Source organism: Emydura macquarii, unplaced genomic scaffold, assembly GCF_026122565.2.
Source record: "Emydura macquarii macquarii isolate MOO-44397 ecotype Brisbane River unplaced genomic scaffold, CSIRO-AGI_Emac_v2 contig_1230, whole genome shotgun sequence".
NCBI lineage: Eukaryota > Metazoa > Chordata > Testudines > Chelidae > Emydura > Emydura macquarii.
Genome location: NW_027131367.1, coordinates 8,513,421 through 8,540,338, shown reverse-complemented (window position 1 = coordinate 8,540,338; position 26,918 = coordinate 8,513,421). Strand labels below are relative to the sequence as shown.

The following is a 26,918-nucleotide window of genomic DNA, read 5'->3' as shown; positions in this document are numbered from 1 at the left end:
GACATTGAGGATGTGCCTTATTTCATGCATGAGGCCGGTGGTTCTTTATATGCCTCTGACCGTCTCATAGACGTTTACAGCTGATTTTTAGTCTACAGAGAGAGTATTTTGGTATGCATCAGCACAGAGATTGTCCTTTGGACCGGATCTTGCCTTTTCATTATGTGTATGTATAGTGCATAGAACAATAGTCTCCAATCCCTGACTGGGGCCTTCAGGTGCTATTGCAATACAAACAATAATTAATGGGTGCATTTTAGAAATCTAAGAATACATTTAAATTACCTGTGTAGCCACATTTTCTCTCCTGTTGTATGGTTCCTATACTTTGTTCCCAGTTCCATTCAGCCTCTTTAAAGCCAATAAAACACAACAATGCAAGTAAGAATGCCATTTCCAATAAGTAGGGCATGTAGAATCAGTGCTAAATTATTGAACACACTTGTGTAACGTACAAAGCTGGGCAAAGAATATATTTTCCATGCACTCAGGTTGTGTATTTAGTTTATCCATTTTTGCACAAAAATTCTGGCTAATGATAATTTCCTCTTGAATGTCTTTTCCAGGAGAGATCAGAGTAGCGTGAATTTCTGCATGTCATCTTATCTAGGGAGCAATTCCTTCTTTGCAATTTTAATGAGATATTTCTCTATGTGGAATTGGTCAGGGGATGATTGGGGGTTTTGTGGGGTTTTTGCCTGTTTTGGGGCAATTACAATACATAACTATGACATAAGCAAAAGGCATGGGAGAAACAAGAAAGGGTAACATTGCTGACAGTATTCATACCATGAGAAGGGGGGATTTTTGCCATAGTACTGCTATAGCTAAGGCAGTCTGCACTTCTCTTTATAAGTTGCTATTTTCTAGCTGCCTAAGAACATGAAAAATCTTTGAGTCACTTTGAAGTTACAGGAGGGCAAAGTGGGCTGGAATTTGATGTGTTTGAAGATATTTCTGCAACTTAAAAACAGCTTCCAGCTTTATAAAAACTTCTGCCATTTTAGCCCTTTTCAAAAGCGCCTAAGTGACTTAGGAGCCCAAATCCCACTGAGTTGCAATAGGCCCTGTGCTCTCAGTGCGCTTAGACACTTTTGCGAACCCCAGCGTTCAAGCTGTAAGTCAGCACGTGTATAACTTTAAGCTCATGAATAGCCCCCCTGAGCCAATGGGCTAGTCACATGCTTAGAGTCACACATGTGCTGACTTGCTTTGCTGCATCAGCACCTGGGCCTTGCGGAATCGAGCAGGATCAAGCCACAAGTCAAGAGCAGAGCTGGGAGGAGACCCAGGGAGGCTGCGGGTTTAAATGTTAGGTCACCCCGCCCGTTTCATTTAAACAGGGCTTGTAAAAGCGAACTCTGACCTTGCACCAGTGGTTGAATGGGGGGAGCTCTCACTGCACTGACTGCACTTGTATCTGGAGGCCCTAGCTACTAGTCCTGGCCAGGCTGGGGCACTCCCAGTAGCAAGGGGGAGATGGGTCCACCTCTGCAACCTCCCGCTGTTGCAGGAAGCTCTGGAGCTGGGCAGCAGCCCCGGAGGTTCCTGCAGCCAGAGGAGGCTTCCAATCTCCTCGGTGCTGCTGGAAGCCCCCCCACCCCAGCCAGGACAAGCAGCTAGGGACCCCCGGCTGGGGCGCTCCCAGCAGTATGGGAAGCTCAGACTTCACAGGGAAGGGCTGATTTCATGGCCCTGAAATTGGTAGGGCCCTACTCATTTGTCACCAACTGGATTCACAGGTAAAGTTCCTGTGTTTTGAGAGTGTGGTGTTCTGAGCCCAGCCCTGTGAATCAGGAATTCCTGTGGGCTAATCCCAGCCCTGCCACTGATTTCCTCTTCAGCTTTGAGCACGTCACTTGGCCTTAGTGTGCTTCAGGGTTCTGGTCTGTAAAGTAGCGAGCATGGTGTGCACCATCAGATCTTACAGGGCTGTTGTGAAGATGAATTAAGGTTTGCCCAGCACTTAGAATAAACAAAGCCCTATGTAACTCCCAAATCCTTTATTCCATTACTGAGCTGCCTCTTGTTATCCAGGGATCTGTAGCATCACTGTCGAACAAATGAGCTGGTTTTCCTCTTCTCCGCTTTGCTTTTGGTAGTGGCACTCTCCCGTTTTTAGCCATCCATTCCCAGCACTCGTTGTCCTTCCTTCCTGTGTGCCACCAGGCTAAGTGATCTGCTCTCTCCCTCTCTTGATCTCAGCGGTGTCAGCTGCTGTCATTCAGATCTGTCAGCCTCATTTCATAGCCAGCAATTATTCCCATCATAGCTAGCGGTGATTACAGCACGATTTCTCCTCCCTTTCCTTGGGGAAGGACTTTATCTCTAAGCTACAATTCTCTGAAAGGTTAAGTGTCTTCCTCTACAGCTAAGTGGAAGATTGCTCCTTTAATAATATCTTTTCTGTGTGATGTCTGTCATCTTAGCTAATGTGAGACATCTTTCCATGTAGGAGTCATCCTAAATTCCTGCCTCCCGGGATTTCTCTCAAGGTATTGATTTGTCAAACGTGAATTTTCTTTCATTCATTAATTTCCAGGCCATTTTCAAGCTTCTGTATTTGTGAGCATGCCCTTGAAAGTCCAAGGTAGTTCTTCTGTTCCCTGTTCATGTCAACTCCTATTTCATCTCTAGGTTTATATCTGGAAAATGTCATCTTGAGGATAACATGGTTCTTTGGAGCACGATCCCCATGTGACTGAAGATGTAAGGACTAGGACTTACATTTCCAAAGTGACTAGTGATTTTGGGTGCCCAACTTGGGGTGCCTTGAAAGGGCCTGATTTCCTCTCATCTAAATAACAGGCACCTTAGCATGTCCCAGGTTGGCTCCAAGAACTTCCTAGACCTTTATTTTGATATAAAGTGCAATGTGTTATGGTATCTTAAGAGATGAACAAATAGGGCAAATAAAACATGATTGCCTGAATAGGACCTAATTCTGATCTCACGTACAAAGTGTAAATCAGGAGTAACTCTTGATTTCAGCATGAATTTGGGGCGCACAAATAATGCTGGCTCAGGCTTAAAATCTGCATTGTACCCCAAATTGCATGTCACCCCAAGGTTTTGCACATGTGGTTTTGGACGATCTAGTTTTTGTGCAGGCTAATGAAGCTGAACACTCCCAGACTTTGGGGTGTTTGAAGTCTGGATCATAAGCCAAATATTGTGGTTTGAGCCCATTTTTCCCAGTAACCTTTTCCACCTGTTCTGGTCAGTTCTCAAACATATTTGTTTTAATTGCATTGCATTGCATCTGTCCTTTACAGATGACAACGCTATCAGCTAAAGTGTTGTTGCAGACCTGCCAGCAAAATGGCTGTGAAAGTATGCCCCCAGGATCTGGTGATATGTGCCCTAACACCCTTCCCTTCTCTTTTAAAAATGATAATGACTCCATGGATTAGATCCCACTTGCCTGATGCCTCCAGAACAGAAGCCATGAAACCAGCTATCGTGGGTGTAGGTTCATTTCATATAGCAAACGAGTGATTGCACGTGTGTCACCCTGGTGCACCCTCCCTCCCAATAGAATGCCAGGAGAGAATTTGTTTCTAATGAATCCATGTTGCATTCCCTTCAAAATGAACCCTATTCACCCAAACGTTTTTCTCTTCTCTTTTGAAGAAAAGAGTGTTGCCCCCCAACATTCAGGGATTGCTGAATGTGCTCTTGATCTTGTATGCAGTGTTGTTGTAGCCATGTAGATCCCATGATATTAGCAAGACAAGGCGGGTGAGGTAATATCTTTTATTGGATCCACTTACGTTAGACAGAGAGATGAGCTTTCGATCTTGATCTTATCATTTATGCAATATTTAATGTCTGTTTTTACTTAACTAGTAAGCCGAACAAGTGTGATGATGAGATCTGCTCTATTTCAGCTTGTCACAGCTTTTGCTACAGCCTCTTCCCCTGAAAAGCTTGTTTTCAGCACCAGAGGAAGAGGAGGCGAAGGTGTTAATGTAGCTGTGCTTCTTATTTTAGCATGTGAATGAATCAGCAGTTTAAGGAAAGAGATCAGCAGGTTAACCCATTGTTCCTGAAGCAGAGGCAAGTCTCTACACAAGACAAGCAGGTGGCTCATGGTTTACTTTTAGCTTTGCTTTCTGTTCCCATGGTATTCTTCTGTGCTATGCAGGGTCTCATTTTGGACCCCAAAACTGGGGATAATGGGAAAATTGAATCAAGTTCAGATCATGTGTGTTTGTTTGTTGAGCTACTTTAGACCACAGGTTCTCACACTGAAGCATGGATCTCCAGTGGTCCTGGAGAGCTATCTGGTCACAAGATGATGACGGCTTCTCATTTCCAGCTGTGAAAGTACATTCAAAGGAAAAACAAAAAACAAACCAAAAAACCAACCCATGAAATACTGTCCCAATATTACTTATCCATGTAAGCAATAGATGTGGTTGCCACAGGAATGATATGGGGCCAGATCCAAAGACATATTGAGGTCAGTGGGAAAACTTCAGGGCCTGATCCAACACCCTTTGGGATTGTAAATGGAATGGGAGGTGATCTGTGTGACTTTGAACACTCTCTTTTAAGTTCTGGTCCACCTTAGAAGTTCAGCATGTTGGAAATGTAACTCCCTTGGTGCTACATTAGCTCGTGTGTTTAGGGAGTGCTCATAAATCAAGAATTTCTGATATGAGCTGGGTCAAAGGACCAATAGATGCTAAGTTGGAGCCCTCCTCCTTAAGTTTCATTCTTGGATATATTCCTGGTACCTGGAGACTACCTGGTAACAAGGCAGCGTGGGTCCAACATGCAGCTTTGGTTGCTAAAAAATTAATCCTGCAAAAATGGAAAAGTTGATCCCCACCAATGCTTGGCTCAGTGAGACGGCTGACCTCACAGCTAATGAACAACTGGCATCCCGCAGAAAGGGAATGCCCAAAAAATACAAAGCAATTTGGGCTGACTTTTTAAAGGTCTATGATTAACATAGACCCTGAAGATAGATATGTCGCTTCCTCTCCCCTGACTTTATGCTAACCCTCTTTATGTACTATGTGTATTATGATGAACCTGGCATATTTGTTGGATTTGGGAAAATTAATTAAATTATAAATAAAAATGAAAACGTTCAGAGGACCCCTGCTTTTAGACCTCTAAAAAGGTGTAGGATGCTTAAAGGAAGCAGCATTCTTATTAATTTTCAGCCAAGTTTCTTACAAGAGTACAGATAACACTTCTGTAAACGAGGTTAGTATCAGGCCCAGTAACATGCATTTTACTTCTAGGTCTGTGCATGGTGCAATGTGAAGGCCGGGTGTCAGGACATATCAGTATATCAGGAAGGAGATAGCATCCTCAGTAGGATACACAGTTCAAGAGAAGTGATTTTCTAGGTTTATTAACTTTTTGTGTCCTGTTGGATTAGGAGCATGAGCTGTAAGGATATTAACCATAATGCCTGGGTAATATATGCTCAAGAATTCCGGTTGTCACTCTGTTCTCGCCGTCTTTGTGCCGTGTGTTGTAAAAGCTATGAGTGATTTCTTGGTGAAGAGTATAAAACTTTTTGTGTGTGTTTCTGCAGAGCTATTTGGGTTTTTGGCAGCAATGCACATTTACCAAAGTTCATGAAGAAGTATTATGTGCTCTTAAAAGCCTATTTCCATATTAGAAGCGTTTTAAGCAAATCTGTCCCTAATCTCTTCTCTTTGCACAGCATTATCTGGCTGATCTCTTACTGTCAGGAGCTAATAAAATACTATTTGACAGAATAATAAAACAAGATTATGCGAAGAATCCCCTAGAGGGAAGAGTTTGCTTATGACACAACTGAAGTTAAAAATATCACAGTGTTTTATTTAACATTTAGATTGTGTTTGCACCTAGAGGCTGCAGCCAGCTTGGAGCACCACTGTGCTAGATGCTTGCCACAGACACATAGTAAATGACAGTCCCTGTCCCAAAGACTATACAATCTAAAAGACAAGACACAAGGTGAGATAAACAAGTGGGCAGGGTAACAAAAATGAGAGGCTCTAGCACAGACTACCTCTGGGTGTAGTTCATAACCTGTCACTACAGGCTGGCTTGGGGGTTTAGCTGGTCAAACACCTGGCTACTGCATAGGAAGACTGATGCATGATACGGATGCACAGAACATCACTGAGCTGAGGCTGTGGTTGGATGGCTTGGGCAAAAGACAGCTCCCGGAAGTTGATATGGGCAAATATAGGCACGATGAAGGCATGGGATCAATGGATAAACAGTAGATAGGAATGAGAGAAGAATCAGACCCAGTGACCGTCCTCAATATCACGAGCCATTTCCTTGGTGAAGTAAAAGTCATCTTGGCATATCCTTTTGGGTGTGTGAGTGAAGGAGAATCTGTGTCCTCATATTCTCCTTACCCAAAATATTAGAGTGTTGGCAAGCACAAGAGACTACACAGCTTCTCAGCAATAGAGCCCTCCAGAGAAATGCCGAGATCTGCTTTTTTGTTCGCTTGTTATCCTGCTCCCCATACGATGGTTGTAAGCAAATCCAGTGTTGAGATCTCTGAAGTTACTGCAGGTGTTGTTTTTATTGTCTGCTCCTTAGGGCAGTTGTTTCTAAGGTGCCAATGAAAAGCGAGGAACAACAAGCCTTTGACTGTGAGCAATTCTTTGCTTCAGAGCTGCACTTACAGATTGCATGAAACAGCATTAAATGTCACCCAGGTTAATAACAAGAGACGTCACTTTTGGACTGAAAAATGCACTTTTTAGCAGTATCCTCTTTATGGGCATTCCTTCTCCGTGCTACATGTTACCTTCCTAGTGCGGAAGGGGAGTTCAACAAAAGTGGATAAGCACTAGCTAAATCACTGTCTCCCTTCACTAGTTTTCAGTTATGGCACTTCTGCCTGACCAGTCTCGGTGCATTTCCCAAACAATAGTTAACTAAGCATATGCTTCTCCCTCTGCGGAGAGGATGAGCAAACAAACAAACAACACATGACACATGTGCAGGCATGTTGCTTAATGAAGTACTACTAGAAGGGGTTCAGATGCTACTGTGATGAGCACAGTACAAGAACCTATATAACATAGATTAAGCCTCACATTACCCCGGGAGGTAGATAAATATTGTCCTACCCATTTTATAGAAGGGAAAACTGAGACTGGCAGAAGTCAGGTTATTTGTACAAGGTCCATGTGAGTGTCTGGTGAAAACTGGAATCCCCGAAGTTCTGACTCCCAGTCCCTGGCTCTAGTCCTTGGACAGCTCTACCTCCCTAGCACACAGGTGCTCTCTCCCCCCAGTGGGGTTAATTTTGTGCCACCCTCCATGTTTGATCCATCTGGAAGTCATAACATGCACAGAGTAGTTCCAGACCTTGCCTCCTCCCTTTGAATGTGTGGAGAACAAGTCTGCAGTCCCTCAGCCTCAGACTATAAAGCATTCAATGCTGCAGAGTGTTGCTCTCTGAATGGAACAGGCAGTGGCTCAGCATACTTAAAGCACTTGACTCTTTTAGAAGGTTAGCAGCTGATCTCATGCTTGTTGTGCTGAACTTCTGCAGTGCTTCCCAGTTGCTCTTTCAGCATTCAGCTGCACTCTCCATCTGCTGCCCACCTGAGATCAGGTGCTACTTTCACAGGGCGTCAGTAACACATGAGCAGCAACAGCTTCCCCCTTCCTTCAGATGCATTTACCATCTACTGTGCCTCCGAACCCACTTCTTCATTTCTATGGCTACATAATTCACGGGCACATCTCATTAGCTCAGCTCTAATGCTGCCCCGTCCTGCTTTTCCCTTGGGCTTTTCCCCATCTGGGTTGAGGCACAGGGGGCCAACTTAGCCATTGCTTTAAGCAGCTGCATCTCCATTTGTTATTAGGGCCTGATCCAAAACCCACTGAAGTCAATGAAAGGACTCTCATTGTCTTCAATGGGTTTTGGGTCAGGCCCTTAATAGATTGTCACTTACACCAACAATGAATTTGGCCCATGGAGGTCAAGTAGCTTGCCCACGGGCATACAATGAGTTAGTGGCATACCCAAACTAGAACCCAACATCAAGGCATGACTTCCAGCAGGTTACTCAGAATGTCCTCCATTAAGGTTGAAATTAACACAGTAGTTTTCAGTCACAGAGTTCCTACAAACAAGCCAACAAGAGAAGAATACCGATGCTTGAAATTGAAATTCAAAGCAACCTGCCAGTTGGCAGCGATGGGACATGCCTGACCTATCCTGCTTTTTGTTCAGACAGTAGCTGACAAGATGATGCGGTTTGCAGTGACAAAAATTGCCTTATTTACAGAACACAGTCTCCAAAGTGGACAAAATGTCAAGGGCAGGGCCTCCCCTGATGATTTATCATGACTCTTATGTGCTGGGCTCCTGCTAGCTCTCGGGTGAAAGTGGGTGTGAGAGACTCCAGTGGAGCCCCTGGCGTTTATTGCTGGGACGTGGAAGGACGCCCAGGCCTTACGATGCTATACACAAAGTGGCATTGCAAGTGAGCGCATGCAATGAAGATTGTGGGCATGGTTATATTGTATGGGCATCCTGCACCTCTTCACAGGCACCTGTGTTGGGACCTAATGTTACACTTGTTCCCCACATTTCCATGGCTTGTGCTTCAGATCATTTACTCTTCATCTCAGGCATGATGGGGCATATCACCAGTTTTCCCTTCTCCTGGAAGGAAATCTTCCATCTACTCTTCCTTAATCTTCTGCAAAGACATGCACTCCCTGTTCAGCATACAATCACACATGCACACACTGTCACTCCTCAATCTCTTCTTTCCAATCTGGCATGGGAGAAGATTGTGGAGGGGGGTGGTGGAGAAGCAGAGGTCAGACACTGAATCTTGGGTCCTGTGGCCATACAGCTGAGCAAAAGCCTTCAACTAGCCTTGGGTGAAATATTCATGAGTGTTGAGTTTACGGTAGGAAGTTGGAAGGAGTTAGAAAAAATAAGTTTAAAAAATACAACCTGGCAGGATCCCTATAGCAAAGCGAAGGTATAGCTTCCGCAGACCGAATGTTAGTTGACAGCTCCATTGCTCTTGGTAGACAGACTCTAGAGAACAAGGTAATTTTCAGACAGCACATCATAGTCAACAGAAGAAACAGTGCATTTGATTTTCACGCCTTTTGGCTTTTAAAGGAAAAAACAAGTGAAAGGTACAAGATAGTCTAATTTAATCAGATACATAATTTGTGTCATAATTGTGTCTAAGCAGCCAAATTATCTGGCTTTGCACAGCATGGATTCTAACCCCATCTGAAATTTGTTACTGCATTTCAAACAGCTAATGTTTTAAGCAATCTCTGGGCTTTGCACCAAAATGGAAAAAGGCCAGTCTGTTCACATTTAAGAGAACATAATTCTGCAGTTCCTTTTCATAAATCATGCAAGAACCTTTCTAGCTCCATCCCACAGTATTTACATATTTGATCTCATTTCACAGAGTTTTTTAGACTCGGTCACAAATATTCCAGATGCACGAGATCCTATCCACATGTTGATGGAATCACCTGTGGGATAGCTTAACCTTTACTGTGAAGGTTTGTTTTCCTTTCTTGTAAGTGTTACCAGTCAACATTAGAGGCGCGAGATACATTCACAGATGCCTGCAGCATAGATGTGACATTGCCAAGGTTACAATGGTTTCTTTCAGATAGCTTCTTCTGATTACAGCCCAGTTCCTACAACTGCCTGTGAGGAGATGGACTCCCAAGTCTGCCGGAACCTCGCTGATGTAAATCAGATCAGTTACAGCCAAATCTCACAGACCTTATTAACAAAACCTCCCATGCCCTGTATTTAAAAGGATCATTTGCGGTCCATGGGGCTCTGTGAGTTTGTTTGCCTGGAGACAATTGCAGAATCAGGGCCTTAGTCGGAAAATCCTCGCTGAAATAAACACTGTCACCTTGGCAGGTCAGTATCCGATGGTGATATTTTCATTAAATGGAAGAAGGTCAACAATTCTCCGTAGCCCACTCCAATGGAAGGGGAAGGGAGGCTATACAGGGTGTGTCCCTTTAAGAGGGAGCAGGGCCAGTGCACTTGTGCTTCATCAGCTGACCTACAAGCTGCAAGGATTTATCTGGCTAATACATTCTGCAGGAGAGGCCCCTGTTCTCACACAGAGGACATCAATCTTTTCCACACTGGGAAACACCTGGAGAAAATCAAAGCTCTGTTCCCAGTGTTCAGCTTGCTTGGGTGGATGGGCGATTATCCTCCCAATCCCCATTTATCACATTTCACTTTAGCCGACTCCCAGTACCTTAGTGTGTGTCTTTGTCAGACTGATGGCACTCTAGACACAAAGTGACGTTTGCTACATGTTGCTTTCTGAAACGGAAGAGCGGGACGGGAGCATTCTGAGGGGTACTTACAGTAATGGAAGGGCTGGAAGGAAGAAAAAGAAGAAAACCCCACACCCAAATCCAGTGCATGGTAGAGGGATGAAAAACCACGTATAGAGAGATTAGTAACACAACTAGTGCAACCTACAATGAGGCTGGCTGTCTTTCTAAAACATACGCTCTTGCTCAAACTGGGGTTGATGCAGACATCAACGGATAAAGTTCTCTGGCCTGTGCTATGCAGGAGATCAAACGAGATGATCAGAATGGTCCCTTCTGATCTTGAAAACTATGAATTAAAGCCAAGAATAAATAAGGGCCCCATTCTCAACCCCTTATTCACTGTAGTGGGGAAAATTCACAAGAGTACTCCCACGGAGAGTCACTATTGTTAGTGCAGGGCTCACAGTCCAGCCCTGCAGAGGGATTTAATGTATGAGAAGTCTCATAACTAAACCCCCTCCACAGCTAGGAAGCAATCGCAAATAACAGAGCGGGGAATGGATGACTCAAAAGCCTGGGTGTTTAGAGCCTTTTGCCTCGAGGCTGCTGCCTATGTTGATACTGACTAAAAGTTGTTTCCATCTGAAGGCCAGCGTGGAATGAGTTCTTTGGTTCCAGTCCCCGTTCCCAAGGTCCGTGTTCCACACCGCTCACTACAGTTGGTATCCTGGTTGACAGCCTCAGCAGAAAAGCAAGGGTGAAACCCTGTCTCCAATAATGTCAGTGGGGCCAGGATTTCACGTTGTGTGCATTGTTTAGTTCCTAAACCTAAGAAATATTTGTCCACTTTCATGCACACATTTTACGTATGGTTAAAATTGTTCTCCCTTGTTCCATTGGCCTAAATGTCCTGTTAAGTCGCCCAGAGTTCTCATGCTGTCTTCAGAACCACTGGATCTTGTACAGAAATTCAAAGTAGCCTCAAAAAATGTAGTGGGCAGAAGGTCTTTTAGAAGGCAGAAGGGATAGTCCTAGTCATTTTAACTTTTTCAAATAGGTTTCCTAGCAAAGCAAGAAAAAATGGCACCAACGTTCTTGAGGTGATCTATAAGGTGCTAGACCAAGATCTTACCTTTAACAAATACATACGTTATGGCACCTACGGAATCTGTCTGTTCCATAAAGGTGGCCTACAGTTTCTGAGCCAGCTCCTCCGCTAGTAAGGTGGGTCTTTATCTCTACGGTGGCTTTGTAAGCGCTCTTGTGTTTAAGGCATTGGACTGGGAGAATGAGTTCTCTTCCCGCCACAGACTGTCTGTGTGAGGTTGTTAAGGCATTTAACCTTTCTTTGCCTCAGTTTTCCGAGCTGTAAAATAGGGATGATAAGACTTCACATTCATATTTATAAAGGGCTTTGAGGTGTGTCTTGGGTGCTTGCAGAGTGACCCTGACTGCCCTGAATGGAAGTCCCTCTGGGAGAGCAAAGTGTTGTTATCACTTCTCTCTCCCTACTGACTTTTATCCTGAGACTGAATAAAAAAATCAATGCATTTAATGATGCTGCCTTAGCATAATTGCTTAATGACCCACAAGGGTCAACGTCCCATTGTTTCTGCAAGGGCTTGACTCAGCTTTTTTAGTGCCAATGTGTGTCCCTGCCAGGGGGCCGGTGTGGGAGGCCCAACTCGATATTGCCCAGAGATGCCGGGGGATAGGGAAAGCTTTCACAGCTGCTCTGGCTACAGGGCCAGCACAGTCTGCTCATTTCACTCGTGCATTAACAGGCTGTCTCACCCACTTGGTGAATGGCACTGAAATCGTCTGCTTTTTTTTTTTTTTTAATTTGATAGCATAACGCTGTCTCCAAACAGATTGTGTCGCCAGGAACAAAAAGGATTCAATGTTATCCAGCCTGGTTATTGGACTGACAGGCCCGTCACCTTTTCCAGGGTAATATATAATTAGTGTAGCCTCCACAGCCTTTTGCCGTTACAGAGAGACTGATTGATTAATTGCAGGGAGTGCACTCTCAGAGGAGAAAGCGGATGGGAAGCTGTTCCTCTACAGAGCTAGGCAGGAGGCTGTCTAACAGCAGTGAGGTTTTGGGTTGGCTTTGTAGCACAGTCCATTTTGATGGTAATGACTAGCTGTTCCACTAAAATCTCAGTAGCACCTATGTCTTTCAATGGTCCAGAATTAAAACATGATGAGAGAGATTACAGGTGGAAATGGATACCTGAAATCTGTACCTGAACAGAAATCAGAGTCACACATCAGGGGCTTCCTGTAGCTCCTCTCCAGGCTTGAATAAAACCACTTAAGCAGAGATTTGGGAGGCGTGCTGTTTTTCACCTCAATTTGTTGCCATCCCACACACACTGGAGAGTTACTGCTTTGGTGGTACTGTCCCCATAATTCATTAGCATTAGCAATCAGAATACAGAGAAATTAGGCCACCAAGAAAGTTTTATTTCCATGCATTTACTTGGGTTCCCTGGAGTTTCCAATTGGGCTTTGTTTGTAAGTAACATTCATTTTGACTTCATTTTAATCTTATTGCTCTTCATTTAATTATTTGCTTTCTGAATACCGCTGTTACTTAGCTCTTAGACAGTGTTTTCCACCCCTTGGTCTCAAAATACGTATGTATTGTTATGACAGGGAATTTTGTATGCATTTTACAGATAGGGAAACCAAGGCAGAGAGAGTAAATGAGTCCACGCAGCAAGGCAGAGATGGGAATAAAACCCAGGTTTTCTAAGTGCCAGTTCAACAGCCTGTCCACTAGACCACACTGTCTTTGTTTTAATAGAGCACCTTTTATCTGGTAATCTCAGAGCAGTTCATACATGTCAGTTAGTTAATCCTTGCACCATCCCAGCGAGGTAGAAGATTATTGTTATTATTTATTGCCATTTTACAGGTCAGTAAACTGAGGCATGAAAAGGTTAGTGATGTTACATAGAGATCACCCATTGGGATCAACGTCCAGGAGTCCTGAATCCTGGGGAGCAGCTGTAACCACAAGACTACTCTGCCTCCGATGATGTAATATCAAAGAGGTTTGCATCAGAATAAATTCCTCTAACAGAGTCCATCTCGATTAAACCTATTGTGTGCTGTCCATGGTTCTGGCCAAATGCTGCATTTTGCCATCAGACTGACGGCATTTCATTGGTTTTCACAATAAGAGAACTTATTGTAAGATTTCTCACTAAAGTCATCATATGCTTCAGAATTCATCCTGCAGCTCCTTACCTGCCATGTCTGCATGTGGGGAGCTGCAGGTGATTTTTTTAAAAAGAGAGAGGAGGAAGGGAAGGATTTAACCTATGGATCAAATTGTTCCATTCTCCCCTACTCAATACTAAGCATTTTGCACCACAAATAGATGCTTAAATCCATATTGCCTTTTCCCAGATTCATTCATGGTGGATCCATTTGACTATTTGACTTTATCAACATCAGGACACAACCCACAGGAAAATGCCTTAACCCCAATGAAATCAGTATTTTATACAGAAATAAACAATTCCATGGCATCCATGTATCTTATTTACCTTTTCTTCATAAGCCAGCAAGAAGTTCTGGTTTTTATTCCCGGCTCTGTAAGAGATTTGCCGTGAAACTGTTATTTAACCTCTCTGTTCCTCATGTTCGCCATTACAAAGCATTATCTTCATTCTGTAAAAGCACTTCGCTGTTAGGGCTTGTACGTGTGTGGAGTATTGTTCTAGCAAATACTAAGCAAATATAAATAGGGTTTTGTGGGTAAATTTTTAAGAATTTAAATAACACGTGTAAAAGGTGTTTATACACGATATAATTGCAGGGTTTCTTTAAATGCAATTAACTGGGAATGCGTGGTTTCTATAGATAGCAGAACAGGTCTTACACAGCTGTCATTACTACGTTTTTACTAAAATGTATCTAAAACAATGCAAAACCTGTTCGCCTAACTGTCTGTCTTATACCTAACTTGATCTGTCAATCCAAGGAATTTAGCACTGTTCAGGTTACTATCTAAGGGTCTGATTCAGCAAAGTTCTTAAGCACCTGCTTAAAATGAAACTAGTGCTTTTGTGCTTTGCTGAACCAGGGCCTAGATGCCGCTGTAGGTGCTTTTGCTAAATCTTCAGGCTGATTGGAAGTACGCACCATCTGGCAGAGCATCAGTCTGAATTTTAGGGAGCAGAAAAGGATGATTCATCAGTGTTTTATCTATTGCTTACCTGACCACTTTAGTTTGATTTCGTTGTTCTCAATAAGACCTTATTGGAGGGGCTCATAGCATTTACAAAGATTCTGGTTGGAGAAATAATCTCAGAAGCTGTCAGCTGGTGTTTTGGCTCTGGTTGCTCCATCTGGATCTCACCTTGTTCATGAGAATGTTACCTTGTACACACACTTCCACAGGCTATTTCTTCCCCATGTTTGACTGATGTTCCAGTGGTCCTTGGAACCATATGATATAAGCACCCAGGCCTCGTGATTTCAAAAACCATATTTTGTCTATAGGATAGATTGGCAAACTGAGCAGCCCCAGCAGTGGACTGAAATGGTTTTGCAGAACTGCATGGCTTTCGTTGGATGGAGAATATTCCCAGTGATCATAACACATCTGAACAAAATTGTCTGGGTGAACTGGATAGATAGGGGAGGAGGTTTCATGGTCAGACATTAGTGCATTATCTAGAGTGCCTTTAAGTATTCAGTAGGGTTTTGCTAGCACGTAAGAAACCAGAAAATTGAGAATCTGGGTCACCAGGATTCATTCATTTGCTGTGCATATGTGCAGATGGGCTTTGGCTGCTGTTCCAACTGGTATCTTTAAGCTCGCACTCAGTCCTTCAGAATTTTGTACCATCCTGCGTTCCTGCTCCTCTTGCCTCCCCCTTGCTAGTTACAAGCTTATAAAAATCTCAGGACAATATGTAGTGTATATTAACATCATATAATCATTAGTCAGCTTTATATTGTAGTAGCACTTTGAGGATCAAACCAAAGTCCGAGCCCTATTGCATGAGGCACGATGTGCATACATAGTGAGAGACAGCTCTTGCCGCCAGAGAGTTTACAATCGAAATAGACAAGGCAGACAAAGGGTAAACAGGCACAAAGAGGTGAAGTGACTTTGCTTATAGTCACAAAGCAGGTCAGTGGCAGAGACAAGAATAGAACCCAAATCTTCTGACTCCCACTCCAGTGCCCGATCCACTGGACAACACTGCCTCTGCCTTTGTTAGCTCTCCCCCTTCTCCCTCTTAACTGCTTCTTTGCTTTCTTTCCCCGCTCTTGGTTTTGTGCCTTCTTTCAATCCACCGCGTGGACTCACCAAATTCCCTCCCTCCTTCTTCCTCAAATCCCTCCCGAGAAATCCATCGATTTTTTTCTTGACATGAAATATCTCCCTCATTATAAATGCAAATTTACTGCAGTACGCCTAGTGTGATCTCCTTTGACGCTAATAACTTACATCCGCAATGCTAAGCCACAAAACTGAGACGATAGAAAATAATGTTGCACTAAATAAATTAATCTCGTGTCAGATTAAGCTTCTTTCACTTTTAATGTTTTTGGGTCTCTCATATACAGTCTTTCCTCTATTTTATGCCATGGAAAGTTACAAAGTTTTGGTTTTATATCTACATAGATAAGTATTTTTACCTTTTATTTATTTCAGATGTATACTGCAGATATTTTTTAAAACAGTGTTTTCTCCATAAGAGATTGACCATGACAGCAGCAACACATGGTAAACTTTGTATTTTGCTTTTTAGGTGAAAAAATTGGCTAAATACTTGGACCCAAATGACCTGGGAAGAATCAACTTCCAGGATTTCTGTCATGGCGTTTTTGCTATCAAAGGTAAGTGCAGCTTTTATAAAATACCCCGTTTAACTCAAGCACATTTTCAAATGGCATTGGGGCATCCGAAGATTTGATACTTAGTAGGATTGGTGCTGGTGAATTGTACCATGCTCTTTAACATGAAGCATGTAACTAGTCCTGTTAAAGTCAACGAGATTGCTCACGTCAAACTAAGCACGTGCATTGGCCTTTGTATGTCTTATTGCTTTAAACCAACTGCATATGTAAATGGGCAACAGAATAGGGGCTTGGTCTGAACATGAATGAAGTCACAAATGTAAAACTTTGTCTATGCATGAAAAGCATCAGATTATCAAGGTCACTGGGAATTTTCCATGGTCTGTAACTTCAGGCTACACTGGATTAATAGCATTTAATCAGGAATGGACTTTTCCTATACAATTTCTGCAGTGTAATAGACATGTTTTCAATGAACATCTCTCTCTCTCTCTCTCTCTACAGATATAGATCTTTGAATTATATTTGAGTTTTCTGCATTCCACATACAGTTTTCCCAGGCAAAAGCTGAGGAGGGGGGTGGTTAAAAATTCACACACTGGCTAAAAGCAGTGAATAGGTTTCTGTGAAATTTTACAGAAAGTTTGATTTTATTTGGGGTGATTTTGTGCTAATCCATAGGATTCACCTTTACATACATTTTTAATAAATGAACAGAAAACCTGGAAAAATTCATAATCTGCAAAAACTGAAAATTCTTAGGTTGAGCTTTGAATTCCAGAGCCACCTTTTTGTTCAAGGTGATCCCATTGTTGCAATGAAAAAGGAATCATTTTTTAGCTCTGAAATAACATTGGAATCTAGTCCTCTGGTGGTTTAATTCAGTGGTTCTCAATCAGGAGTATGTGCGTCCCTGGGGTACACAGAGTCTTCCAGGGGGTACATCAACTCATCTAGATATTTGCCTGGTTTTACCACAGCCTACATAAAAAACATTAGCAAAGTCAGTACAAACTAAAATTTCATACAGACAATGACTTGTTTATACTGCTGTCTATACTATACACTGAAATGTAAGTATAATATTTATATTCCAACTGATTTATTTTATAATTATATGGTAAAAATGAGAAACCAAGCCATTTTTCAGTAATAGTGTGCTGTGACATGTCTGTATTTTTATGTCTGATTTTGTAAGCAAGTAGTTTAAGTGAGGGGAAATTTGGGGGTGTGCAAGACAAATCAGACTCCTGAAAGGGGTACAGTAGTCTAGAAAGGTTGAGAGCCACTGGTTTAATTAATCATAGCATTTGAACTTCTCTCACCTGCTCAATGGCAGATTATTAATAATAATAATATCTGACTCTTATCCATAGATCTCAAAGCACTTTGCAAAGGAGTGAAATATTCCATTTTATAGATAGGAAAACTGAGGCACAGAAAGGCAAAGTGACTTGCCCAAGGTCATCCAGCAGGCCACTGGCAGAGCTGAGACAGGGACTAGAACCAGATCTCAGGAGTTCTAGTGCAGTAACCTAACCACTAAGCCATACTGCCTGCCTGTCAAGTACTTTTTAATACTTTGAGCCAGATTCTGATAGTCTCACTGACAATGAGTGGGTACTTTACTCTGCAAGTAGAATTGATTTCAGGAGGCCTAATCACAGAGAACATGATTACTGGCTGTGATAAAAACTCAGGGCCTTATCTTGTTAAGACTTGCATATATGCTTCACATTACTCACATGCTCCGTGTTATACACAGGAATAGTTCCATGGAAATCAATGGAACTATTCGCATGCCCAAAGCTAAGCATGTGCATTAATCTTTGTGGGGTCAGGGCCTTACAAAAATGGGCTAAATATGGATCTGTCATAACTGAGTACTACTCCGCTGAAAGCAGTGCTGCAGTAACTGCTTACACCTGCTCTTACATGAGCTCAGTGTGGTTGTCTGGGTCATAAAATAAGATGGCTGTGCTGGGTTTACTTCCTTTTAAGAGCGTGATCATTTTCAGCGATATTAGCCTAGTTCCGGGTATAGGACTGGTTAATTAACTTTTGCTTCGGCTGTTGCCTGGCAATGGAGCAGAAATGATAGATTTACATTCACAAAGGCTGGAGCTTTTAATATTATTTCCTGGCAAGAAAAAAAAAAAGTGGCGGATTAAAAAATAAACTGCAAGGAAGTAGAGACTAATGGCTTAGGTGAAGGGCTAAGTATTGGGGCTAGAGCGTTCTAGGACCAATTCTGCTGCTGATTTGCTGTTAGGTACTAGGATAAGTTTGAGCTGCTCTGGGCCTCAGTTTCCCTACTTGCAAAAGTAGGCGAATTCTACTTTTCTCAAGGATGCTGCAAGGTTTAGATCATTCGTGTTTGTGAAGCACCTTGAGTCCTTTGGATGGAAAGTGCGAAAGAAATGAAAGGTTAATTGTACTCAGTGCGTGATAGGGATCTTGGGATGTAGACAGGAATCAGATGCATAGGATCAAGCTGATCTCCTCTCCAGGGAAGGACAGAGTCCCTTGCTAAAAGACAGAAAATGTTAAGCTACATTTGAGCTTAGCCAGAGGGCAAAGAAAAATCAACGAGGAGACAGCACAACATCTTCGCTGCTGATCAGCACGCCAGGTACTTAGGGCAAAATGTTCCAGCTGTGCCTCTCTGTGTACCCGTTCTATCCTTTCTGAAGCACCAGTGTTCTGGCATGGCACGGGCACAGGGTGAGTGTCAGAGTGATCTCAGCGTGGTGCCTCTGGAGACTCTTTTACAATGAGGCTATTATGAAGCCATTACGTGAGACTGCGGTGCCAGGCCACCAGTTTTAATTAAAGTTCATGGCAGCTGAGGACAGTGGTGTAACAACGTGAGATCACAGCGGGAAAACGCTGTCAGTTAAGCGCCAGGGAGACACCCTTAGTGTGCACCTACAAGATGACATTACAGGGTGGAAATTGATGTCAGCAGAAACCAATGGAAAACCCATTAGGAAAGCTAGTACAAGAGATTGGGGTGACCACAGTAAGAAGCTAGGGGATGAAGTTGTCCAGTGATTGCTCCAGTGGATTGGATTCCTGGGTTCTGTTTCAAGGCTGAGTAAGACAAGTCTTTCTCCTGAATATGTCAGAGTCTAAGTTCCCCCTTCCCCCCCCCCCCCATGTGTGCTTCATTTAGTGTTTCCACCGAATGTACAGCACGTAACACATTGGGGTCATGATCCACAGTTAGGGGTCCTACATGCTGCAGTAATACATATAACAACAACAACACTAATGTGCTTAAAGGCAAGCACATCCGCAAGCTTTGTGCAACCTTGGGGCCTAAGGCAGGAGTCCCATTTGCTTTCAAAGGTTTCATGAGAAGTATCATGCAGATCGGATACCTAGTTATATTTATGGAGATCTGTATACCTATTTATCCACACACGTGCACAGGTTCTATAGAAAGCACTAATAGCACCAACAAGACCCTGAATTCTGTAATATCATCCTAACAAATGCTGTGAGATCAGTATCAAGGATACGTACTTGAAAGACTTTTCTCAAATCAAAGAATATTTGTAGCTATTTTAATAAAAGACAGACATCCCATCCGGCGTATGTTTTACTGCAGCTCTTAACAAAGAGCTAGAGCTGTCACTTTCCTCACCCAGGGACGGTTTGATTGGTCCAGCACAGGCATTTTTTTTTTCTTTAAAACAAATTGCTCTTATTAAGGTTGAGAAAATGGACGCTCACCTTCCAAAATGAAAAGACTACCCCCCTCACTTTTCAGCAGGGCTCCATGTCCCAGGAATAGCAGTGGTCTCATTATCAAAGATGCAGGCTGGGGCCTACGCTTGAATCTCAAAGGTATTTAGGTGCCTGGCAGTTAAGTGCATAGGCGCTTATAAAAATCCGGCTCTAAATCTGTTAGCTGGGAGAAGTATCCGATAACTATCCCCTGTGGATCAGTCACAGAATGGGAGATGTGTACTACGCCAATGGAAGAGTGGGTTACAGATGTGGGCGGCGACTGACTTAAAATTAATATTTTTGTGGCACACGCCTTTATTCCTGAGATCAGGACTGAGAACTGCAATAGAGCAGACTAGAAAAATGAACCATTTGATACGAGCCCCTTTCAGACTAGTAGATATGGAAACTAGGCCTTTGCTGTGTCATTTATGCAGTAGGTTTGATCCAGCGAACCTCTACTCTTAGCGTGCTTTTTACTCACATGAGCAGCCCTTATGACTTCAGTGGAACTACTTGCATGAGTTAGTCTTTGAAGGACTGGGCCCTTAACTAGTAAGTACCACTCCAGCTATCTAATGAACTGAGCTTAGTTCCTCTTAAAACTAATTTGGGGGTTTTAAAGCTCAACTAAATTTTTGCTAAATATAGCCTGAAGCCATAACTGAGCCCAATTCACCATTAACGATCGAAGGGTAGATAAGTGAAAAGGTACCGCTTCTAGGATATGTGCCAGGAACCAGCTACATCCAATTAAATAACAGGATTTGATTTCCTGTTGTATTAAAACTGCTTAATTGCCCATGAAAATTACAGGACTCAGTATGGGTTAAATCGCCTTCTTAGAGCATTTGCAGGAAATTGCTTTGTGATTGTGTTTATTTTCTTTCAAAGCAGCTGTTTGCAATTGATCATTCATTAGGGTTTGAAAAGCACTGCACCTTTTTCTCTGCAGAACTGTAGGACACAAAATCATCCAGAATTGAGAGACCTGTGGCCTCCAGGCCATATTGAGAGGATTAAAGGCACTCACACTGGTATAAATCAGGAGTAAATCCACTGAAGTCAATGAAGTTACACCAGTAAAACTGTGTGATCAGAGTCAGGCTCACAATTTTAGCCTCAGTTTTTAATTTCCCTGTTTTTGTGGGTGTTTTACTCCAATATACAATTCCCCTCATTTTGAGGCCACATCCTCAGATGCTGCAGATTGCACAGCTTCTTTACACCGCGGAAATCAATGGAGCTGCACAAATTCCCGTCAGCTGAGGATCCAGCCCATAATCAATAAGGCTGTATTGATTCCCCATGCAGTCTGCATTGTTAGACTCTAATTAATGCTTGTCAACCAGCGCTTTAGACTTTACCACAAAGCTTTTATCCGGTGCCCTTTGTCACATTCTGGATGAAAGTGTTAGAGACTATTCCCATAGAATCACTAACATGGTCTATGCCTTTATGAAATTACAAATGAATAAGAATAAAAGAGTTTATAAGTAAGAACATGCAATCTTAGAATTATCGCGGAAACCGCTACAATTAAAATTAACCTTCAGCAATGGAAGAACTCCTGTCAATTACGTACAGATCAGAAGCTACCATAAAAATCTGTATGTACATTTAGTGCTGGTGGGTGGGGGAACCATGGCTGGGGGGTAGGATGTGTGGTCTAGGGTGGGGGTAATATGGGAATGTTGGGGGGTGGTGTGTGGATTGCTGGGTGGGGTGCGTGGATTGTTGCTGCTGACAGGTGTTGGGGTCGTTCCTGTGGAGAGGGGTGCTGGGGGAGGGTCACTGCAATGCAGAGGGGGAAATACGAGGTCAAGGGAAGTTTACCTCCCTGCCGCACTGAGTTTCTCTTGCCTTTTCTGACATAAATACATAGCAACTGGTCTATTGGGGAAAAAAGACACCCTAGTGCCCATGCTTCTCCCTCTGGGGAGAAGGTAAGAGAACAAATATGGGACAGATGTGTAGTCAGTGCTGGAAGATGAATGTAGTATAAGACCCTCCATAGACTAGGTTAGAGTGGACTGCACTGTGGCTTTGTGATGCATACCTATGAAAGAATGTGGAGGACAGATTCTGATCTCTGTTCGACTGGTGATCATCCCAAGTGATTCCATTGATGTCATTAGCCTACCAGAGACCAGAATCGGGTCCCATGTCTCAGAATTGATAGGATGCGTCCGTTTCTTGATAATGCCAGGTAAGTAAATAACTTTCTTAAGCGAATGCTCTAATTCTAGACAGGCTCTGGTTTTGGGGGTGCAGTTTTACCTCTCCATGCTGCCTTGCGACTCCCTACTGCATCTTCCCCATCAGTGGCTTGGAGGCCGTATATTGGGGATGATAATTCTTGACTGTACGGGGGTGTTGGGAGGATAAACGCATCAAAGATTGTGAGGTGCTTGGCTCCCATGATATTGGGGGTCTGTAGTGGGGTGTGTACCCCACACAGGCCCTGAATGGACTATTGTGGGCCTGAGAGGCCAGTTAATGTGCCAGGCTGCACCATCTTATTAGTCTAAAGAGAGGAAGTTTGTAGCAGAAAGGAGCTGATCACGTTCTTAAATTAGAAAATGAAATACACAAAAGTCTGAGGCACAAAGGTTTCATGATAGCTGCCTTTCTCGATATTTAAAAGGTGTATAACATGCTATGGAAGGAAGGCTTGTTTCAGGATAACAAAAAAAGGAATGGTGGACAAAGCAGCTAAAACACGGGAAGAAATGGAAAGATTGATATAGAAACACCCTGCAGTAAACAGGAATTCAAAAGCCTAGTACAGGAAAATGTAAGAGGTATGGCAAGAAAATTGGATTAATGAAAAATGAGGAGGAAGATCTTAAAGTAACCAGGGGATGTTCCTTAGCTCTCTTGCGATGTTTTTTTTTAAGGACAGATTCTAGTCTCGAGTATGCGTTGCTGTACAGCTTGAAAAAATCGGTAATGGCACGTCTGCAAGCATGGACAAGAGTGTATTTTTTCCCAAGATCGCTTACGTGGGGCAATATGTACCATGCATGCCAGTTCAGAACACAGCATTGTAAAAACCCCCATCAGATGCCATAATGTTTCCCCTAATCAGTAAGGAGACGTGCCAGGACAAACCTTGATTTTTCATTACATCCTGTCTAGATGATGATATTTCAGTTTAGCACACTGGCATTTTCTAGGCTACCAGCCAGAACGTATGCTGGTGGTAGGAAGACACAGGTATACGTGTCTGCAGCACCGTGTGTTAATTCAGTCATCCATAGATATTGGGCCCATCATGTCAACCTCTGAGGGCGCTTGTAAAATTCAAATCATCACTAAAAATAAAATAAACCAAAGACGTGATGTTCGTGTCTAAGCCTCCATCACAAGGAGAACAGTGCTGAATAGAGAAGCTAATGGTTTTCCGTGTAAACAGGTCAGGGGCTTTCCTCTCCGATCGAAAGCCCATTGACTAAGGGCATGTCTATTTTGCAGCTGGGCACATGCCTCCCAGCCCAGCTACACAGAAATTCCCTAGCGCCACGTGAGCTAGTGTGCTAAAAATAGCCGTGTGGACTTTGCGACATGGGCTCGCCGCCATCCGTGCCGCAGCAGTGCACTAGCTGGAGCGGAGTGAGTCCAAGTCTGTGCGGAAGGCATGCTCCTTGCTGCAGTGCAGACACATCCCTAGCGGGGGCGGGCCCAGAGAGGGGAAAGCAATTTTCAGCTCTTTAAACACGTCTTGGAAGCTTCCAGTGCGATCATGCAGAGGGAGAGCGTTCTGCTGGGAAGGAAGGTCAGGCTTGTACCAGGAGCCAGTGATCAGTGTGGTGAATCAGTAACACGGATTTTGTTGCTGAAATACATTTCTTACCGGGAAGCAAACCAAAGCCCGTTAATGGGAACCTTTCCATTTATTTAATGGACTTCGGATCAGGCCCCAGGTGGCTGCAGTGGGGCAGTGTTGCATTTAAGAATCCCATAGGGGAAATCCCCGCTTAGCAGCAGCCTTTGCCTTTTTTTAGTTTCAGTGCAATTTCTTCCCAGCATGATCAACAGCACTAAGGTTGCTGTGCCAGCCTGTGTGACAATGGAGCTATGTTACCATCAGAAATGCTGGCTATCGGATATGCAGACTCTCACTATCCAGCGATGGTCAGGAGGACAAAGTGGCACCATTGCAGAAGAAGACTGTTTTACCTGGGGCCAAATCTGGATCCCATTGAAGCCAGTGGTCATTTTGCCATGGATTCCCATGAGATCAAGATTTGGCTCATTTTGTATTTTGTAATGTATGATGCTGGGTGGTGCCTAATTCTGCTTCCATTGAAGCCAATATCAAATGCCACATGGGCTTTATTGGGTTCTGAACTAGGCAGGTGGGACACAAGAGTCCCAATCTGGAAATACCCCTATACCTACCATTAATAAAATGACCAGGGCAGCCCCTAAGGAGTTTAGGGCTAGAGTGGGGCAGTTAGTCTATTAATCTAGTGTAGGACAATTAATCTAGAGTGGGGAAACTAATTTTCCCATATTTTGGTCCTGGTGTAGCATCATCATCCTGAGTTTAAATGGGTTTGGCATACCATGGTGTTCCCAGTATAGAATCACCTGCTGGAAAAACCTAAGAGTGTGATGAACTTGTGGTTAAAACACAGGTTTGGGGCCCAGGAGAGCTGGGTTCTGTTCTCAGCACTGTCATTGACTAACCATTCAGGCTATTTTCAGAGGGGCTCAAGGGAGTCAGGTACTGCACTCCCCTTAATTTGGGCACCTGATTCCCCAAGGTACCACTGAAATCACCAGCCTTTGTTCCTCAGTTTCCCCCTCCGAGAAATGGGAGGTAAAAATACTGACCTTGGCTCAGTGACAGGGTGCAAGACAGGGTGATCCACAGAGGGAAAGTCGTCAGTGGGCATACAAAGTTTAACTTTACATACATGATACAAGAAACCACTTTTTGGAGTGCTAGGAATCACATTATCAAGGCAATCACAGGGGTGGCTGGTCGGGATCATATTCTTTTGTGTTAATGAAGATTTTTAATAGGTGGTAAATGTTCCAAAGCAATCCAACAGAAGGACAGGCTCCAGTGACAGACAAGCAGTACGTTAGTGCTATCTGTGTGGATGTAATGTGACTGGAAAGGCTAAAATGAGAGGTGAAAATATATGTTAAGATAGGAATAAGGTAGAGCCAATAAAGTCAGTGCTGGTCCTGTGGTCCACACAAGATAAGCAATTTACAGTGCGGCTCTGCTCTGGAAATGACCATTGGCCTTCTCCGTACTGAGAAAATGAGGGGTGTTTAGTAAACGTGTCAGTGTCACTTAGTACCTGTTGTAGACAAAGAGGCTAGTGTTTAAAAACGTGTTGGCTAATCAGGGCCAGTCCTAGCGATTCTGCTCCCATTGGTCAATATCGAGGGTTGACCATGACTGGCTAATTCAACACCACTGAATTTGTCTACACTAGGTGCAAAGTGGTGTTTAACAACATGTTAATTAGCATGTATTAGCTAACATTGGTATTAGCCACTGGCGCAAATCCCTACTGTATACCTGGTGTGCCAAGGAGTAAGCTCCATGGTGCACCATTGCAACTCATGGTTTACACCTGATGCACTACGTATGTAATAGGGATTTGTACTGGTTTAGCTATAAAGGTTGCTATGACCATAGTGTAAACAAAGCCTAAGGGTCCATCTTCACTATAGAGTTAACTCAGGGGATCTGCAACGAAGTTAGCTTCAGCTGGGTGCGAGTAACCGCACCGTAAAGCTAACCTTGAGATACTGTGTCCTCTTTGGTGCTGCACTCGCCTGTGTGTGCTGCTAGGACTTCTGGTGGGGGCATGTCCCAGAGTTCTCTGGCAATGTCGATTCAAAACAAACATTTTCATTTGGAATCGATTTGGAATCTCCCCTGGGGAAACCCACATTTTTGGTTGAAAAAATTCAAGTGATGGTTTTTCGTTCAAAATGTCACATGTGAAAATGTTGGTTTCCTGACCTCCTCGGCTGTGATGCAGTCCTGTGACCACACACCTGCCTTCCCTTCCTTATGCACAGGCGTCTATTCACCACACCTAGAACTAGCATTTCAGTGTGTGTGGCTGTCAGTACGTAGCTTCATGCTACCTTTGTGCTTCCCTCTTGTTTTCTGTCTTATGCTCATTATTTCCATAACCCCTTTGTTCTGTAAAGCACTGTCAGTCACTTGCAGCTGTGACTTCCAGAGATTACTGGCAATTATGAAGTTCAGTTCCTTATAGGGGCCTCACTTCTGCAGTTTGTTGAGCTAGGCTGCTGCTTCTTTAATTGTCCTGAATTTGTTCTTTTCCTGTGCAGAATAAAGCTAGAATTTCACTTTTTATTTTAAAAATACCACTTGTCCTCCCTTTCTCCTGAGCATCTCTTGGGAAATCATGCTGCCTGTTGTCCACGTGATGCTCTTTGGATCATAATTCAGTTGACGGCTGCTTTATCTGCCATGTGTCACTCCCATCAGATGCCGGTGTGAAGGGAGGAGGTGGAGATATTGATACCAAATATTAAACCCCTTACATTTGTTAGTGTTCTCCTGCTCTTTCTAAATGTGCCTTCCCTTTGTTAAGGGATTCTATCTCCATAAGCAGAGGCTGTCTTCCTCCTGTAATTCTCCCCCAAAGCTATTATTCCTTCCTTTTGACAAGAGGAGTGAATAATCAGCTGGCAGCATAATTCTGTATGAGTCACTTTTCGTGATATTCTTCTTCTTCTTCTAGCTCACCTGCCTTGTGGGTGAATAGCAACATGTTATGTCACAGCCAACAGTTTCACGTTAGTGATGAGGTAGAAAGAGAAATATCACTGGGTAATTGGAGCCTCCCAGTAAAATACCATATAACGCGTGTAAGGAGAGGTTCTCACATTTTAGGCAGCACGTCTGTAACAAGCTGGTTATTCTAAAATAACCTGGCCTGTTGTTACCTCTTTCTAGAGCTCAAAACACAGAGAAAAATCATTGGTATTTAATGGGGACTGAGGAATTTGGCAGCTCCAGAGGCTTTCTATATTTGTCTCAGGCTCTCAGATGAGAGAGA

General features: G+C 43.3%; 1 protein-coding gene across 2 annotated transcripts in view; it reads left to right on the top strand.

Moving 5' to 3' along the window:
- Positions 1-26,918, top strand: part of RAB11FIP4 (RAB11 family interacting protein 4) — a 182,273-nt gene that overhangs the window by 43,542 nt on the left and 111,813 nt on the right. For both annotated transcript variants that reach the window (XR_010919560.1, XM_067547407.1), the window contains exon 2: positions 16,068-16,155. Coding sequence is in view for 1 of the 2 variants with exons in the window: in XM_067547407.1 (XP_067403508.1) it covers positions 16,068-16,155 (88 nt within the window). In the remaining variant the exon portion in view is untranslated. The remainder of the gene's footprint in view (positions 1-16,067; positions 16,156-26,918) is intronic.